This window comes from Oncorhynchus tshawytscha, linkage group LG05 (genome assembly GCF_018296145.1).
Source record: "Oncorhynchus tshawytscha isolate Ot180627B linkage group LG05, Otsh_v2.0, whole genome shotgun sequence".
NCBI lineage: Eukaryota > Metazoa > Chordata > Actinopteri > Salmoniformes > Salmonidae > Oncorhynchus > Oncorhynchus tshawytscha.
In genome coordinates, this window is record NC_056433.1 from 17,342,446 (window position 1) to 17,359,670 (window position 17,225).

At 44.2% G+C, this 17,225-nt stretch overlaps 1 protein-coding gene across 3 annotated transcripts in view; it reads right to left on the reverse strand.

Annotated features, from left to right (window-relative positions):
- LOC112250043 (midasin) overlaps nucleotides 1-17,225 on the reverse strand; it is a 59,432-nt gene that overhangs the window by 39,385 nt on the left and 2,822 nt on the right. For all 3 annotated transcript variants that reach the window (XM_042321593.1, XM_024419871.2, XM_042321592.1), the window contains exons 7-28: nucleotides 13,072-13,203; nucleotides 12,844-12,947; nucleotides 12,643-12,757; nucleotides 12,164-12,357; nucleotides 10,471-10,552; nucleotides 9,896-9,991; nucleotides 9,430-9,542; nucleotides 8,746-8,894; nucleotides 8,581-8,641; nucleotides 8,249-8,463; nucleotides 5,581-5,684; nucleotides 5,326-5,470; nucleotides 5,033-5,129; nucleotides 4,753-4,866; nucleotides 4,451-4,598; nucleotides 2,620-2,727; nucleotides 2,327-2,478; nucleotides 1,366-1,544; nucleotides 1,026-1,234; nucleotides 656-802; nucleotides 415-556; nucleotides 70-204 (exon numbers count right to left, since the gene is read on the reverse strand). In XM_042321593.1, coding sequence (XP_042177527.1) covers nucleotides 70-204; nucleotides 415-556; nucleotides 656-802; nucleotides 1,026-1,234; nucleotides 1,366-1,544; nucleotides 2,327-2,478; nucleotides 2,620-2,727; nucleotides 4,451-4,598; nucleotides 4,753-4,866; nucleotides 5,033-5,129; nucleotides 5,326-5,470; nucleotides 5,581-5,684; nucleotides 8,249-8,463; nucleotides 8,581-8,641; nucleotides 8,746-8,894; nucleotides 9,430-9,542; nucleotides 9,896-9,991; nucleotides 10,471-10,552; nucleotides 12,164-12,357; nucleotides 12,643-12,757; nucleotides 12,844-12,947; nucleotides 13,072-13,203 — 2,941 coding nt within the window. The remainder of the gene's footprint in view (nucleotides 1-69; nucleotides 205-414; nucleotides 557-655; nucleotides 803-1,025; nucleotides 1,235-1,365; nucleotides 1,545-2,326; nucleotides 2,479-2,619; nucleotides 2,728-4,450; nucleotides 4,599-4,752; nucleotides 4,867-5,032; nucleotides 5,130-5,325; nucleotides 5,471-5,580; nucleotides 5,685-8,248; nucleotides 8,464-8,580; nucleotides 8,642-8,745; nucleotides 8,895-9,429; nucleotides 9,543-9,895; nucleotides 9,992-10,470; nucleotides 10,553-12,163; nucleotides 12,358-12,642; nucleotides 12,758-12,843; nucleotides 12,948-13,071; nucleotides 13,204-17,225) is intronic.

Genomic DNA, 17,225 nt, shown 5'->3' on the forward strand with positions numbered 1-17,225 from the left:
GGGGCAAAAGGGCATGTTGGTGTGTGTGTGTGTGTGTGTGTGAGAGAGAGAGAACCAGGCTCTACTTACTAAACTGTGTGGTGAGTTGTTGCTCTGAGAACAGGGTGTCAGAGTTCACCGTCCTCTTGAAGTGTTTCTCCAGGATGGACTGGATAGTGGAGGCCTCCTCTGGCTTCCTGACCCGCCCAGCCAGCAGCATGAACCCTGAGACACACACACACACACACACACACACTTCAACAATCCTTAATACTTAGGTGAAAAGACATTACCATTGAAGTGAAGTAGAACATGATTTCACACATAAGTCACACTGAAAAACAACAGACAGAGAAAGCAATAGAGACAAAAGCAGATGATAGTTTGTCGTATAAGATGGGACAAAATTGCTGCTGTGATCCTATTGGGCCTTACCGTCATCAGCCAAATGCTGCAGCCAATCGCGGGAGGCATCTGTCTGCTCCTCCAGCCGATAGCGGTCAGCCCAGCGGAAGAGATCTCTCAGGGTGATGAAGCCATGTTTCCCAGCAAACACTGTAGATCCCCTGCGAAGAGACTACACACACAGTGAGTTATAAAATTAGAACACACCATTACCTTATTGCCAATGGCAATGAGTTAACATATGAAAGGAGATTAAATATGAGACTGTCACCTGGAGATCCTGCATGACTTTGACCAGCTTGGAGCAGTAGGATGGAGGAAGACTACATCTCTGGCAGAGGATGGTCTCTAGCTCATCACTAGGCAACTCGTCAAAGTGAAGCTCCACAAAACGATTCCTGAAGGCCCTGGACAGCACCTGAGGGGAGAGAAATTATATTGCACTCGCTGAGACCTGGTCTACCAAACTACACTTTCATCACCATCCTAATTCCTGTGCCCGAAGGAACAGATCCCATGGTGCTCAATGAGCGTAGAAAATGTGTGCTTGCTTGTCTTGCACTATTTATGGCTGTGAAATAACCAAACTACACTATCCCAATATAATCCTAATAACCCCCTATGGCCCGAGTCACACATACCTTTCTGCCTCCGTAGAGACCAGGAGGATTCTGGGTAGCAAACAGCATGAATCGGGGGTGCGCTTTGATCACTTCCTGTGTCTCTGCGACAAACAGCTCCCTGTTGTCATCCAGCAGTCTGTTGAGGGCCTCCAGGACGTCAGTCGGGGCCAAGTTCAACTCATCCAGAATAATCCAGTATCCTTTCCTCATGGCGTCAATCAGAACGCCTACAGGGGAAACATACAGAGACACACACGCAGAGGCACACACACAAAACGAAGACATTACACCGTGATCATGAACAGAACAGTCTGTGTGAGACACTGACTGCAGGGCTACAGTGTAGAACTGGCCGTACCCTCTTTGAAGATCAGCTTGCCCTTGCCGTCAGAAGAGTAGCAGCCAATGTACTCCTGGATGTCTGTGTGCTCGTGGTTGTTGATCCTGACACACTGGTTCCCTGTGGCCGCTGCTATCCACCTGACCAGGCTGGTCTTTCCCACCGAGGTCTCTCCTTGGATCAGGACGGGGTGGCTCCTGAAGAACAAACAAATATAGAATATTTCTAGTAGAGCCGGTTCGTGTCTGTGTTTCAATGTGCACTTAGTGGAAGAGGAATTGGCTGACCTCAAGTGTAGAGGTCATGGATTTGTCCCAAATGGCACCCTTTCCCTAGTGCACTACTAGGGTGCCATTTGGGACGCTGACTGTGTCCAGAGAAGAAGGGCAGAGAAACAACCAAGTACTTACTGGGGACGACTGACCTGTGGTGAGGTCGTGTAGAATTGACCTGTGGTGAGGTCGTGTAGAATTGGGTAGTGTCTGTTTTTAGCTGTGTTTCAATTGTGCAATTGATTTTCCTTGGACTGAAGTGTGGAGGTCATGTATGCATCCCTAATGGCACCCTATTCCCTAGTACACAAATTCTGACCAGAGCCTAGGGATTAGTGCACTGTGTAGGGAATAGGGTGCCATTTGGGACACAGCCCATGTGTCCAGATAAGACTAAATTAACCTTGTAATGAAGGACAGAGAAACAATTGAGCACTGGGAACGATTGACCTGTGGTGAGGTCATGGCAACTACTCTCCACCACGACAACAGCAGCAGCAATGTGGGAAAGTCATGTCATCTTTATGGCAGCAGTGATGACACAACCAATATTAGCCCATACAACTCATGTGACGCTCATTGTGCCAGCAACAGGTTGACGATACAACAGACAGTGTCTACTAGGACTGTACCACAGGTATTGATTAGGTTGACTGATAGATCCAGGGGGACGGGGGACAGCAGAAAGGGGAGCTCAGTTTTCCTACCCAGCAGACACCACCCTGGCCAGGTCACGCAGGTTAAGCTTGACGGAGGTGGTGAGGATGTAGCTGGGGTCCAGAGCCGGCTCCATCTCCCCCTGGGATACCCAGTAGCCCTCCATCTGAATGCAGGGCCGCCCCGTGGGCTCCGGGATGGGCTGTGGGGAAACACAGGGAGAACCATGTCTACTGAGGAATCTCATATTGAGGAATTATTAAGCTTCTTCTTAATTATCCATCGATCTCAATTAATACAAATATGGAATCAATAAAGTCATATTACAGGCCTGCAGTATTACCTGCTTCAGACACTTGATGTTTCCCCCCATGATGTGTTGACACACCAGTTTCTGGACCATTGGATGGGAGCTGCGGTCCAGCTGGGTAAGGAAACTCAAACAGAAGCCCTGGAAAAAGAGACCGATGGAGAATCTGGTCACATCTGAACCTATTTTCCAATCAATGAAGTTACTAAGGATATCAATATACAGTGCATTCAGGAAACTATTCAGACCCCGACTTTCTCCACATTTTTTTTAACATGACAGCCTTATTCTAAAATGAATTAAATATTCCCCCATCAATCTACACACAATACCCTATACAGACAAGCCAAAAACCGGTTTAGAATTTTTTGCAAATGCATTAAAAAAAAATCACATCAACATAAGTATTCAGACCCTTTACTTTGTTGAAGCACCTTTGGCAGCGATTACATCCTTGAATCGTCATTGATATGACGCTACAAGCTTTGCACACCTGAGTTTCTCCCATTCTTCTCTGCAGATCCTCTCAAGTGCTGTCAGGTTTGATGAGCAGCATAGCTGTACAGCTATTTTCAGGTCTCTCAAGAAATGTTTGATCTGGTTCAAGTCCGGGCTCTGGCTGGGCCACTCAAGGACATTCAGAGACTTGTCCAGACGCCACCACCTGCGTTGTCTTGGCTGTGTGCTGAGGGTCGTTGTCCTGTAGGAACGTGAACCTCCACCCCAGTCTGAGGTCCTGAACACTCTGGAGCAGGTTTTCATTAAGGATCTCTGTGTACTTTGCTATGTTCATCTTTCTCTCAATCCTGACTAGTCTCCCAGTCCCTGCCGCTGAAAAACCTCCCCACAACATGATGCTGCCACCACCATGCTTCACCGTAGAGATGGTGCCACATTTCCTCCAGATGTGATGCTTGGCATTCAGGCCAAAGAGTTCAATCTTGGTTTCATCAGACCAGAGAATCGTGTTTCTCATGGTCTGAGAGTCCTTTAGTTACCTGTTGGCAAACTCCAGGCAGGCTGTCATGTGACTTTTACTGAGGAGTGGCTTATGTATGGCCACTCTACCATAAAGGCCTGATTGGTGGAGTGTTGCAGAGATGGGAGAACTTTCCGGAAGGGCAACCATCTCCACAGAGGAACTCTGGAGCACTGTCCAAGTGACCAATGGGTTCTTTGTCACATCCCTGACCAAGGCCCTTCTCCCCCGATTACTCAGTTTTGCCAGGCAGCCAGCTCTAGGGAGAGTCTTGGTGGTTCCAAACTTCTTCCATTTAAGAATGGAGGCCACTTTGTTCTTGGGGACCTTAAATGCTGCAGAAATGTTTTGGTACCCTTCCCCAGATCTGTGCCTCGACACAATCCTGTCTCGGAGCTCTACGGACAATGACTTCAACATCATGACTTGGTTTTTGCTCTGACATACATGGCCAACTGTGTGACCTTATATAGACAGGTGTGTGCCTTCCCAAATGATGTCCAATCAATTGAATTTGCCACAGGTGGACTCCAATCAAGTTGTAGAAACACCTCAAGGATGATCAATGGAAACAGGATGCACCTGAGCTCAATTTAAGAGTCTCATAGCAAAGGGTTTGAATACTTGTGTAAATAAGGTACTTCTGTTGTTTATTTTGAATAAATTAGCAAAAATAAATAAAAATCAGTTTTTGTTTTGTCATTATGGGTATTGTGTGAAGATTGATGAGATGTTTTAAAAAAAAATTAATTTGTGAATAAAGCTGTAACGTAACAAAATGTGGAAAAAGTCAAGGGGTCTGAATAATTTCCGAATGCACTGTATGCTTATTTAGTCAATATAAAGGATGTCGAAATCAATGCTGGGAGAGCTCTGGCCTCCTACCTCGTAGAGAGAGCGCTGGACGCTGTAGCAGGGGTTGGCTGCCACATACTTCAGTGCCCTGCAGAGGGTACGCAGGCTGTAGTGGGGATGGTGTCCAGTCCCGTCCACCAGTTTGGAGGTAGCCTCCTTACGCACCGTCAGGTAAAAGCTGCAGCAGCAAATACATATTTTTTTATTAAAATCTATCAATTAATCAATCAAATCAGCAATCAATATGACATGACATTCAACGTGACTTTGTGGAAACTTGATGAGCCACGTGATGCATATGACAGAGGACAGTATGTAATCTGACCCCTGACCTTATAATCCCGTTGATGACGTTCTTATTGGGGTTCAGGCCTTTCAGGTAGTCAGACACCAGGATGCGCAGGTCTCCCTCATTCTCCAGCTCCTCCACATACAGCTCAGTGAACCTGGGAAAGAAAGAGAGCAGCATGTCAAACCACAGCTACTTGGGCTGCCAGATCCCGAACAGCTAGTTGGGCTGCCAGATCCTGATAAGGTAGTAGGTTTGCCAGTATGCTCATAAGTTAAAGACATTTCAGTCAAACTCCAGGCCAGCTCAGCCCTTGTTCTAACCTGTTCCGAATGCCCAGGGGCAGGTTCCTCTTCCCCACGTCAGTCGCTGGGTTCATGCAGGCAAAGAGACGGAAGTCTGGATGGCGAACCAGGGGCTCTGTACAAAAAAAATAATGACATTTAATTCCAGTAGCAGCATCAAAGTGATCATATTTCCAAGGTCATAATCAGTTAATACCTTTATGACCAAAGCCATGACAATAACAATATGCAATTTATTACATGTAATGCAACAGTGATATAAAGTGTTATAACATGTCATAACATGCTATGGAGAGCAGTGGGCGCCTCACCAGTGTCTCCGCGGTCCAGCAGCACCAGAGAGCCGGCGGTGCCTTCCAGCAGGCCACTCAGACACTCCAGAGTCTCTGCTGCAGCCAGGTTCATCTCATCCAGCAGGATCCACTCTCCCTTCTTCACCGCCTGGGCCAGAGTCCCCTGTAGAGACACACACGGTTTAAAATCACAGCAGGTTGGTGGTCAACAAGGATATGTAGTGTGTGTGTGTGTGTGTGTGAGAGAGAGAGACAATTTAGGTAAACCTTTACCTCTACAAAGGCAAAGACCAGTGCGGTCTCACAGGCTCTGATCTGCTGCTGTGTCTGAGCCAGCCTCACGGCCAAGGTTTCCCACTGCTCCTGCAGCAAGGCGGCTGGGGAAACCAGCACACAAAAACAGACTGAGAACAGCCTAAGGCAACACTCAGATTTCTGTCACAGTGAGAGTAGGAGTAAGCTATTCAAGAAAAGAAGGAATGAAGGTACATCTTTTGGTTGTTTTCCAAATGGCAACACTATTATCTTTATGATGCACTACAGTGCCTTCCAAAAGTATTCACACCCCTTGATTTTTTCCACATTCAGTTATGTTACAGTCTGGATTTAAAATTAATTAAAGTTCATGTACTCTGTCTGCAATAACAGTGTTTAACATGATTTTTGAATGACTACCTCATCTTTGTACCTCACATATACAATTATCTGTAAGGTCCCTCTCTCAAGCAGTGAATTTCAAGCACAGATTCAACCACAAAGACCATGGAGGTTTTAAAGAAGGGCAACTGTTTTTTAAAAAGCAGGCAATGAATAGCCCTTTGAACTTGGTGAAGTTATTACACTTTGGAAGGTGTATCAAAACACCCAGTCACTACAAAGATGCAGCCGTCCTTCCTAGCTCAGTTGCCGGAGAGGAAGGAAACTGCTCAGGGATTTCACCATGAGGCCAAATCCAGAATTTAATGGCAGTGATAGGAGAAAACTGAGGATGGATCAACAACATTGTAGTTACTCCACAAAACTAACCTAATTAACAGAGTGAAAAGAAGGAAGCCTGCACAGAATAAAAATATTCCAAAACATGCATCCTGTGTGCAACAAGGCACTAAATAAGGACAATAACCTAAAACACAAGGCCAAATCTACTCTGGAGTTGCTTACCAAGAAGACAGTGAATGTTCCTCAGTGGCTGACTTACAGTTTTGACTTAAAATATAGTTGAAGTAGGAGGTTTACATACACCTTAGCCAAATATATTTAAACTCAGTGTTTCACAATTCCTGACATTTAATTCTAGTACAAATTCCCTGTCTTAGGTCAGTTAGGATCACCACTTTATTTTAAGAATGTGAAATGTCAGAATAATAGTAGAGATGATTTATTTCAGCTTTTATTTCTTTCATCACATTCCCAGTCAGGTTGTAAGCCTCCCTCTTTTTCCTCCAAACATAACGATGGTCATTATGGCCAACAGTTCTATTTTTGTTTCATCAGACCAGTAGACATTCCTCCAAAAAGTACGATCTTTGTCCCCATGTGCAGTTGCAAACCGTAGTCTGGCTTTTTTGTGGCGGTATTGGAGCAGCGGCTTCTTCCTTGCCGAGCGGCCTATCAGGTTACTTTTGTACCTGTTTCTACCAGCATCTTCACAAGGTCCTTTGCTGTTGTTCTGGGATTGATTTGCACTTTTCACACCAAAGTACGTTCATCTCCAGGAGGCAGAACACATCTAATTCCTGAGCGGTATGACGGCTGCGTGGTCCCACGCGGTATAACGGCTGTGTGGTCCCATGCTATTTATACTTGCGTACTATTGTTTGTACAGATGAACGTGGTACCTTTAGGCATTTGGAAATTGCTCCCAAGGATGAACCAGACTTGTGGAGGTCTACAATTTTGTTTCTGAGGTCTTGGCTGATTGCTATTGATTTTCCCATGATGTCAAGCAGAGGCACTGAGTTTGAAGGTAGGCCTTGAAATACATCCACAGGTACACCTCCAATTGACTCACATTATGTCAATTAGCCTATCAGAAGTTTCTAAAGCCATTTCCAAGCTGTTTCAAGGCACAGTCAACTTAGCGTATGTAAACTTCTGACCCACTGGAATTGTGATACAGTGAATAAGTGAAATAATCTGTCTATAAACAATTGTTGGAAAAATGACTTGTGTCATGCACAAAGTAGATGTCCTAACCAACTTGCCAAAACTCTAGTTTGTTATCAAGAAATTTACGGAGTGGTCGAAAAACGAGTTTTAATGAATCCAACCTAAGTGTATGTAAACTTCCGACTTCAACTGTACCTGAAAATCTTGAGAAAAAAAAAATCAAGAACTGAAAATGGTTGTCAAGCAATCATCAACAACCAATTTGACAGAGCTTGATTAAGTTTAAAAAGAATGAATGGGCAAATGTTGTACAATCCAGTTGTGGAAAATTATTTGAGACTTACCCAGAAAGATTCACAACTGTAATCACTGCCAAAGGTGCTTCTACAGTATTGACTCAGGGGTGTGAATATTTATGTGAATAATGTTCTAACATTTCTAAAAACATGTTTTCACTGTCACTATGGGGTATTGTACGCAGATAAAAACATTATTTAAAAAATGTCATCAATTCTGAATTCAGGCACCACAAATGTGGAATAAGTCAAGGGGTATGAAAACTTTCTGAAGCCATTTTTAAATGTTTTACCTTTATTTAACCAGGCAAGTCAGTTAAGAACAAATTCTTATTTTCAATGACGGCCTAGGAACAGTGGGTTAACTGCCTGTTCAGGGGCAGAACGACAGATTTGTACCTTGTCAGCTCAGGGGTTTGAACTTGCAACCTTCCGGTTACTAGTCCAACGCTCTAACCACTAGGCTACCATGCCGCCCTTTAGGGAATAGGGTGTCATTTGGGGATGCCAACAGTATCTAAAGAGTGTGGTGGTACCATTGTTTTTTTCCTGCAGCTCTGACTTGCTGAGGGCCGACTTGCAAACGTGGTCCATGAGCTTAAGGAGGTCCTGCCAGCGCTTGCCCCTGAAGCAGGTCTGCACGTGGCCCAGGAAGGTCAGGTTCTGCTTGCGGGAGTAGGTCTGGGAGAACACGTCCTCGAAGGCCTCACGCAGGGGCAGCAGGATCAGCTTGTGGTCCACTGGTTTATACCTTAGATCAGGGAAGAGAATATGCCTACTCAGTACCAATGCAGGCCAGGGTAATATCCCTGTCTGAATATGCTGGTATAGGTGTAAGTTCATACAAGAAAAGGACTAATTCCCTTACCCTCCTAGCAGGTCAGCTGTATCACTCTGCTGGTTCATATTCACCACCCGTAACCTGTGTCCTAGAGAGGGAGCGAGAGAGAAGGGGAACATAGGTGTTGGTTAGTGGGTACCCACTATACCATGTTGTCTGAGAGAAGCTTTCTGGCAGAGTGTTGCGTCTCACCAGTGATTCCAGCCAGGTACTGCACAGTGGATGTCTTGCCCGTGCCCGTCTCTCCGACCAACAGAATGGGCTCGCCCTTGGTAACACACACTGCTAGCTGTTCCAAAAGCACTGCAGAGGGCCGCGTGGCAGCAAATGTCTGCTTCTCACTGTGCACATTGAGATACACATAGGTTAGGTTACACTTTTACTCAATCTCAAATTTTACCTACAACAATTATAACATGCATATACTTGAAACCAGGTCAAAATATCTATTAATAATACATTCATCAACAAATATACTTTTTTGTTCCCCCCAATTGTATATTTCCAAAGGTGCCTTTCTGCTGTAGGGGTTTTGTTTTTAGTCATATGCTGAGGACTGGAATATTTGCTGGTTTATCAAAGTGTGTAGTTAGGGATCAATTCAATGTTTATTCAATCAACCAGCGGGAGTCTATTTGGCTGGGTAAGTGTTGGGCCTGGCAAAGCGACAGTAACGTCCATATTGTGTAAACAGACAGGTTACGGGCACAGACTGGCAGGGCTGGCAGCCTGACTCAGTGTGTTCCATAAGAGACAGCTGCCAGGCAAATATCGGACTACTAACCCTTATGTGGCCGGGTACTTAATTGACTAACAAATTGCGGTGCATCAGATGGCAACTAATTCGATTTAGGGTCACACATTTCGCTGACTTACTTGCAGATGCGGACCACTTCGTTCTGCTTCCGTTCCAGGGTCACTCTGCCCACCAAGGCCTCCAGCTCTGTGACAGAGATGCCAGGCTGGTACATCTGGCAGAAATGTGCAGCCTGAGAGGCAAACGACCATAGAAATCAGAATTAATAGAATGGCTTGGAAGTTCTAACCTTAGAAATAAGAATTAATTCATGTATCTGATTTCTATGCACACAACAATCATGTCAACAGTCAACAACCATCACCATGTCTGAGTCCAATAAAGCACCCGTGGCAAATGGCACTCAAAGGGCTCTGGTCAAAAGTAGTGCCCTATATAGGGAATAGAGTGCCATTTGGGACTAGCTCTATGTCAGGAGACTGTAGATCATACATCATGTCCTAAAGTACGACAAACTTATACTACTGAACTGGTTTTGATATACTGTCAGCAGAGGCCCATCATTTCCAGTGATGCTGGACTTACCTTCTCTTTGGAGATGTTGAGCTTGCTCCCGATGACCTCAGCCATGCACAGCCTCCTCTCTGGTCGGGATAGCATAGCTGTAAAGCAGTCTAGGGCCTAAAAGGGGGGAAAGCCGCAAAACAGTACAGTTAACAAGAGCATTCTTTTTTTTGGGCGGCAAATTGTTAAAAGTTTCTGACACTGTTACAGCTACATTGATTTTCCATTAAAATATGGATTGTGCTAACTCAATGAATCTATTCGCAGTCCATACTAAACTAGCTTTGTTCAACCAACCCAATCCACAGTCAGTTCTGGTTCAGGAGGCTAACCCTAAAGAGCTATGAAAAAAGTGATGAAACACATCGAGCCCTATTACGGCTAAAGGATTTTCCATCCTAACATAGATTAGGTAATAACCTTAACAGAGTCTAACCTTGCCAGTTCTACATAGCCACAGAGCTCTAAGAGACAAGTTCAGAATTATCCATGGTGAACAACAGGTCAAGCCGGAAAGCTTCTTTAACATAGTAAACAATGGCAGGAGGGTGACAACATTGCAATGACAGCCTGTGCTGCTGTGACTCGAGGCTCACCTCTAAGAAGACATGTTGAGCGGTGGCAGACGACGTGCTGTCAAAGTTACTGCTGATCCTCTCACACCATTTCAGCAGGTCTCTGTAAAATATAGAGTAGAGGTTACATAAGGGCTCTCCAACCCTGTTCCTGGAGAGCTACCCTCCTGTTGGTTTTCACTCCAACCCTGTTCCTGGAGAGCTACCCTCCTGTAGGTTTTCACTCCAACCCTGTTCCTGGAGAGCTACCCTCCTGTAGGTTTTCACTCCAACCCTGTTCCTGGAGAGCTACCCTCCTGTAGGTTTTCACTCCAACCCTGTTCCTGGAGAGCTACCCTCCTGTAGGTTTACACTCCAACTCTGTTCCTGGAGAGCTACCCTCCTGTAGGTTTACACTCCAACTCTGTTCCTGGAGAGCTACTCTCCTGTAGGTTTTCACTCCAACCACAGTTGTAACTAACCTGATTCACTTTATCAACCACTATATTATTAGAATCAGGTGTGCTAGATTAAGGTTGGAGTGAAAATCTACAGGACGGTTACTCTCCAGGAACAGGGTTGAAGAGCCCTGGGTTACATAAATATGGCAATGATAAACAGAGGAGTTCGCTTAAGGACATACAGATTTAGGACCAGGTTAAGTTTTCCATCAATGATTGGAGAAAAGATTCAGCTGAGAAACAGTTGATCCAATAGGGCTGTCCTGACCTACATTCTGTCCTGACCTACATAAGAGCTTAGCAGGCCAGGTTGCAAACTCAAATGAAAACAACATTCAGTATGTACATTAACTGCAGTGATGCATGCAGCTCTAAAATAATAATTATCCAAGTGGCCCACAGCGGCATATGGAACAACATGCTCACATTTTGATTTTACACCAAGGGAAAAGCCCTGAGCCCAACACGTACACACAGGTATTCCCAGTATGAACCTTTACAAATGAGAGGATCAGGTCTGAACTGGTTACCTAATGATAAGGGCTGTCCTGGTGTAACGTCTAGCATCTGTGGATCCAGCTCTATAGAAAAGAACGGTCCAATCGATGGGCCATCGAGCGCAGGCAGCAGCACCCAGTGGAAAGCTAATTAAAGTCCTGAGGGCTAGCTGCCTGGTCATTTCAACTCCCAGTGGGCCAGTGCAGATCCTAATGTAAACCCCACAACCCACCTCTGCTCTGGGATGCATGTGGTGGGATGGATGAGGCCACTGGGTTTACCTGTATCTGGGGCTTGACCATTACTGTAGATCTGAGCAGCTAGGGAGTCATGACAATGAGTTCATCACAAGTTCATACTGGCAGAGAGACAGTGTCATCTTTCAATACAGCGGAGAAAATATTGTGTATAGACACCTATGGTGGGAATCAGATAAACCATGAGAACTGAACATGAATAAATTGCTCATTGCTACAAAATGAGACAGAAAAGCTAAATAAAAGCATATATTTTTATTGTATTTAACTAGGTGAGTCTGTTAATAAGAATTTGTTCTTAACTATGACAGCCTACCAAAAGGCCTCCTGCGAGGATGGGGTCCTGGGATTAAAAATAAACACAATATATATACAGATCAACACACACACATCACAACAAGAGAGACAACACAACATAAAGGGAGACCTAAGACAACAACATAGCAATGCAGCAACACATGACAACACAGCACGGTAGCAACACAACATAACATGGTAGCAGCCATAGCATGCCATTACCTCAGTGACAGTCCCCTCCCCTCCAGGGATGTGGTCTTGTCCTCCAGCCTGTGAGAAGACACCTCTGGTGCATGAATACTGTCTGTGTGGCCCAGTGCCACCGGGTCAGGGTGCCTCTCTCCAGTCAGCTGGCAGTAGATGTCGAGGAGGCGCTCCACCACAACAGTTAGGTTAGGGTATCGGTTTACCAGCACCTGCACAGGCAAAGAACAACAGTTAAAGAGAGATTTAAAGAGAATTAAAACAATGCTTCAATTGCAAATTATATCCAAGTTTCCAAAGGCAAAGAACAACACGACTGTTAGCTTCAGGAACTTCATTTGTAAGATAAAACTGGTTATAAAGTACAGTGCGATTAGGATTCTGTAGTACATCATGCTAGAAAAAACACACACTTGAAACAGAGGATACACTGGTCATTTTATAGACCACAGGGAATTGATGCGGACTCCATTGGATTATGTCCTAAGTCGTCTCACCTTCTTCAGTTCCTCTCGTGCCATGTTTCCAATCTGTAGTTTAGTCCAGTACTTGTCCAAGAGAGCTGCGTGGGTGTTCTGTGGCCTGTACCAGCCTCCGGCACTGTGGAACATTCTACAGATACAAACATCACAGTTATTTTCTGTGTAAAAGGAGGATGATATTCATTGGGTCACACGTGGGCCACATGACATTCTTACCTTCTCGTAGCAAAGAATTGGAAGCCTGGAGCCACTTCAATGCAGTCCTCCCGTCCTGGGATCATCAGCTGTTTATTCTCCATCAAGGGAAGGAGTACAGATATCTGCAAGGCATACGACTCATTTGATAAAATACCTTGTAGCCTTGAACCTACTACTACAGTAATAACTACATTAACAGGTCACTTCATGTAATTCCATGCGTGATTCAGCTGTGCAAAAACCCACCACGTCCAGAGGAGCATGGTCAATGTCCTCCAACAGGATCCAATGTCCTTTAGAGACAGCCTGTGTCAGGGAACCTGGCTGCCACACAAACTTCCCTGGGATATCAGTACAGCGATACATCCCAAGCAACATCTGCAATAAAGCAGTATAGAGATTAGATCATTCCTATCAACCGTTCAAAAACAGTAGAATGCGCTCAGAGGACGACACTAGAGTTCCAGGAAAAATATAAAGTACCAGTCAAAAGTTTGGACACACCTACTCATTCAAGCGTTTCTTTATTTTTTACTATTTTCTAGATTGTAGAATAATAGTGAAGACATCAAAACTATGAAATAATACAAATGGAATCATCTAGTAACCAATAGTGTTAAACAAATCAAAATATATTGTATGAGATTCTTCAAAGCAGCCACCCTTTGCCTTGATGACAGCTTTACACACACTTGGCATTCTCTCAACCAGCTTCACCTGGAATGCTTTTCCAAAAAAGTTTTGACAAGTCTTGAAGGAGTTCCCACATATGCTGAGCACTTGGCTGGCTGCTTTTCCTTCACTCTGTGGTCCAACGCATCCCAAACCGTCTCAGTTGAGTTTAGGTTGGGTGATTGTGGAGGCCAGGTCATCTGATGCAGCACTCCATCACTCTCCTTCTTGGTCAAATAGCCCTTACACAGCCTGGAGGTGTGTTGGGTCATTGTCCTGTTGAAAACAAATGAAAGTCCCACGAAGCGCAAACCAGATGGGATGGCGTATCGATGCAGAATCCTGTGGTAGCCATACTGGTTAAGTGTGCCTTCAATTCTAAATAAATCTCTGACAGTGTCACCAGCAAAGCACCCCCACACCACCTCCTCCATGCTTCACGGTGGGAACCACACATGCAGAGATCATCTATTCACCTACTTTGCGTCTCACAAAGACACAGTGGTTGGAACCAAAAATCTCAAGTTTGGACTCCGACCAAAAGGACAGATTTCCATTGGTGTAATGTCCATTGCTGGTGTTTCTTGGCCCAAGCAAGTCTCTTCTTCTTATTGGTGTCCTTTAGTCGTGGTTTCTTTGCAGCAATTTGACCATGAAGTCCTGATTCACGCAGTCTCCTCCGAACATTTGATGTTGAGATTTGTCTGTTACTTGAACTCTGTGAAGTATGTATTTGGGCCGCAATTTCTGAGGCAGTTAACTCTAATGAACTTATTATTTTTTATTTATTTCACCTTTATTTAACCAGGTAGGCTAGTTGAGAACAAGTTCTCATTTGTAACTGCAACCTGGCCAAGATAAAGCATAGCAGTGTGAACAGACAACACAGAGTTACACATGGAGTAAACAATTAACAAGTCAATAACACAGTAGAAAAAAAAGAGAGTCTATATACATTGTGTGCAAAAGGCATGAGGAGGTAGGCGAATAATTACAATTTTGCAGATTAACACTGGAGTGATAAATGATTAGATGGTCATGTACAGGTAGAGATATTGGTGTGCAAAAGAGCAGAAAAGTAAATAAATATAAACAGTATGGGGATGAGATAGGTAAAATTGGGTGGGCTATTTACCGATAGACTATGTACAGCTGCAGCGATCGGTTAGCTGCTCAGATAGCAGATGTTGGAAGTTGGTGAGGGAGATAAAAAAGTCTCCAACTTCAGCGATTTTTGCAATTCGTTCCAATCACAGGCAGCAGAGAACTGGAACGAAAGGCGGCCAAATGAGGTGTTGGCTTTAGGGATGATCAGTGAGATACACCTGCTGGAGCGGGTGTTGCCATCGTGACTAGTGAACTGAGATAAGGCGGAGCTTTACCTAGCATGGACTTGTAAATGACCTGGAGCCAGTGGGTCTGGCAACGAATATGTAGCGAGGGCCAGCCGACTAGAGCATACAGGTCGCAGTGGTGGGTGGTATAAGGTGCTTTAGTAACAAAACAGATGGCACTGTGATAAACTGCATCCAGTTTGCTGAGTAGAGCCCTCTGCAGCAGAGGTAACTCTGGGTCTTCCTTTCCTGTGGCAGTCCTCATGAGAGCCAGTTTCATCATAGAGCTTGATGGTTTTTGCGACTGCGCTTGAAGAAACTTGAAAAGTTCTTGAAATGTTCCGGATTAACTGACCTGCATGTCTTAAAGTAATGATGGACTGTTATTTTGCTTTGTTTATTTGAGCTGCTCTTGCCATAATATGGACATGGTCTTTTACTAAATAGGGATATCTTCTGTATAGCACCCCTACCTTGCCACAACAACTGATTGGCTCAAACGCATTAAGCAGAAAATCAATTATTTAAAAAAGTACACATGTTAATTGAAAGGCACCTCATGAAGCTAGTTGAGATAATGCCAAAAGTGTGCAAAGCTGTCATCAAGGCAAAGGGTGGCTACTTTGAAGAAGCTCAAATATAAAATACTATTTTGGTTACTACATGATTGATGATACATATGGGGCGGCAGGTAGGCAAGTGGTTAGAGCACTGGGCCAGTAACGAAAGGTTGCTAGATCATATCCCCGAGCAGACAAGGTAAAAATCTGTTGTTCTGCCCCTGAACAAGGCAGTTAACCCACTGTTCCTAGGACATCATTGAAAATGTGATATTAACTGATTTGCCTAGATAAAGTTTTTTTACATTTTATTTTATGATTCCATGTGTTATTTCATAGTTTTAATGTCTTCACTATTATTCTACAATGTAGAAAACAGTAAAGATAAAGAAAAACAATTGAATGAGTAGGTACAGTTGAAGTCGAAAGTTTACATACACCATAACCAAATACATATAAACTCAGTTTTTCACAATTCCTGACATTTAATCAGAGTAAAAATTCCCTGTCTTAGGTTAATTAGGATCATCACTTTATTTTAAGAATGTGAAATGTCAGAATAATAGTAGAGAGAATGATTTATTTAAGCTATTAATTCTTTCATCACATTCCCAGTGGGTCAGAAGTTTACATACACTCAATTAGTATTTGGTAGCATTGCCGTTAAATTGTTCAACTTGGGTCAAACATTTTGGGTAGCCTTCCACAAGCTTCCCACCATAAGTTGGGTGAATTTTGGCCCATTCCTCCTGACAGATCTGGTGGAATGGAGTCTGTTGGCCTCCTTGTAGGCCTCCTTGCTCACACACACACTTCTTCAGTTCTGCCCACAAATGTTCTATAGGATTGAGGTCAGGGCTTTGTGATGGCCACTCCATTACCTTGACTTTGCTGTCCTTAAGCCATGTTGCCACAACTTTTGAAGTTTGCTTGGGGCCATTGTCCATTTGCAAGACCCAACTTCCTGACTGATGTCTTGAGATGTTGCTTCAATACATACACATAATTTTCCTCCTCATGATGCCATCTATTTTGTGAAGTGCACCAGCCCCTCCTGCAGCAAAGCACCCCCACAACATGATGCTGCCATCCCAGTACTTCACGTTTGGGATGGTGTTCTTCGGGATGCAAGTCTCCCCCTTTTTCCTCCAAACATAACAATGGTCATTACGGCCAAACAGTTCAATTTTTGTTTCATCAGACCAGAGGACATTTCTCCAAAAAGTACGATATTTGTCCCTATATATAGTTGCAAACCGTAGTCTGGCTTTTTTCTGGTGGTTTTGAAGCAGTGGCTTCTTCCTTGCTGAGCGCCCTTTCAGGTTATATCGATATAGGACTCGTTTTACTGTGGACATAGATACTTTTGTACCTGTTTCCGCCAGCATCTTCACATGGTCCTTTGCTGTTGTTCTGGGATTCATTTGCACTTTTGGCACCAAAGTACGTTCATCTCTAGGAGACAGAACGCGTATCCTTCCTGAGCGGTATGACGCCTGTGTGGTCCCATGGTGATTATACTTGCGTACTATTGTTTGTACAGATGAACGTGGTACCTTCAGGCATTTGGAAATTTCTCCCAAGGATGAACCAGACTTGTGGAGGTCTACAATGTTTTTTTCTGAGGTCCTGGCTGAATGCTATTGATTTTCCCATGATGTCAAGCAGAGGCACTGAGTTTGAAGGTAGGCCTTGAAATACATCCACAGGTACACCTCCAATTGACTCACATTATGTCAATTAGCCTATCAGAAGTTTCTAAAGCCATTTCCAAGCTGTTTCAAGGCACAGTCAACTTAGCGTATGTAAACTTCTGACCCACTGGAATTTTGAT